Below are 1,090 nucleotides of genomic sequence, written 5' to 3'. Positions count from 1 at the left end.
GCGGAGAGTCCTCGGGCGCCGTTGCTGACAAGGGATCGCTCAAGCGGTGCCTGCCTCTCTGGCTCTCGACCCGCCGGCTGTGGAAAGCGCCTCTTCACACGCGCCGGCTGTGACCAGGTACCTGCCGTACCTCTCTACCGGCTTGCGCCACTCGCTGCAGGACATGGGCCTGCAGTCGTGCGAGGCGCTGTGGGCCGCGCTCGCCGACGGCACGCTCCGCTTCCAGCAGCGCACCTCGGGCGCGCAGGCCGAGGGCTCGATCCACAATTTGCTGCACGCCAAGAAGAAGGACTTCAGCTGAGCTAGTGACTCGCCGCCGCTGGGGCGGCGTAGGGAGCTCGCGCAGGGTCCGTTTTCCGCGCCGAGTAGGTGGCGTTTGGACAGCCGCCGTTCGCGGGGCGGCGCCGGGAGTGAGTTCTCTGAGCGGCCTTGCGCCACATGACGGCGCGCTCATTCATCATCGATCTTGCGAGTGTCGAGTTGGTGTTGCCGCGATGTTGTGCGCGTTGCCGTTGGGGAGTCGTCGTTGATGTGTGCCACGTCCTTGGCATTACAGACATACTGACGTAAATATCTATCGTGGGGCTCTCTAATTAAACTTTTTGATGAGACGATCTCGATAGGACGTCGGCTCTTGGAGTCTGACTCGTGGTAACGTGTGGAGCGTCTACCCTTCCGTACTACCCACCGCCACAAATTCGGCGCTACAGCGCGGATTCATCGCTCAATAGCGTAAAACGCTCCGCGCCCCCGTACGACGCCTTCCCCTACAGTGCAGCCTTCCCCCGGCATGTGCTCGCCCCTGTTTTCCCACGGCGACCATCCGTCGAGCGTACGCGCGCGCGGCGCCGCGGCTGGACGCTGTCTGCTGTGCACCATTAGACGCCACAAAAGCGTCACCTGTTTGGGCCTAGGTTTGGGCCGCTCTCCACGCTCGACCACAGCGCCGGGCACGCCTGGGTGAAGGGGGGGGGGTAGCTCGGCTAGTTGTCAGGAGAGCTCGGCGAGATCTCGGCGAGATCTCGGCGAGGTCTCGCCTCGCGGAGGCACTCCCCAAACAGCGCCGCGACCTCCTGCTCGTCCGACGGGC

General features: G+C 64.5%; 2 protein-coding genes across 2 annotated transcripts in view; one reads left to right on the top strand and one right to left on the bottom strand.

Annotated features, from left to right (window-relative positions):
* Positions 1–301, top strand: part of EMIHUDRAFT_224909 (hypothetical protein) — a gene marked incomplete at both ends in the record, with an annotated part of 510 nt that extends 209 nt beyond the window's left edge. The window contains one exon of the mRNA XM_005790296.1: positions 161–301. Within this exon, the coding sequence (XP_005790353.1) occupies positions 161–301 (141 nt within the window). The remainder of the gene's footprint in view (positions 1–160) is intronic.
* A 403-nt stretch (positions 302–704) lies between these two features.
* The window catches only part of EMIHUDRAFT_224908 (hypothetical protein), a gene marked incomplete at both ends in the record, with an annotated part of 1,052 nt that continues 666 nt past the window's right edge, over positions 705–1,090 (bottom strand). Inside the window, 2 exons of the mRNA XM_005790295.1 lie at positions 705–767; positions 901–956. Coding sequence (XP_005790352.1) covers positions 705–767; positions 901–956 — 119 coding nt within the window. The remainder of the gene's footprint in view (positions 768–900; positions 957–1,090) is intronic.

Source organism: Emiliania huxleyi, assembly GCF_000372725.1.
Source record: "Emiliania huxleyi CCMP1516 chromosome Unknown EMIHUscaffold_120, whole genome shotgun sequence".
Taxonomy (NCBI): domain Eukaryota; phylum Haptophyta; order Isochrysidales; family Noelaerhabdaceae; genus Emiliania; species Emiliania huxleyi.
Note: the sequence above shows the minus strand (reverse complement) of the source record. Positions and strands in the feature narration are given on the sequence as shown.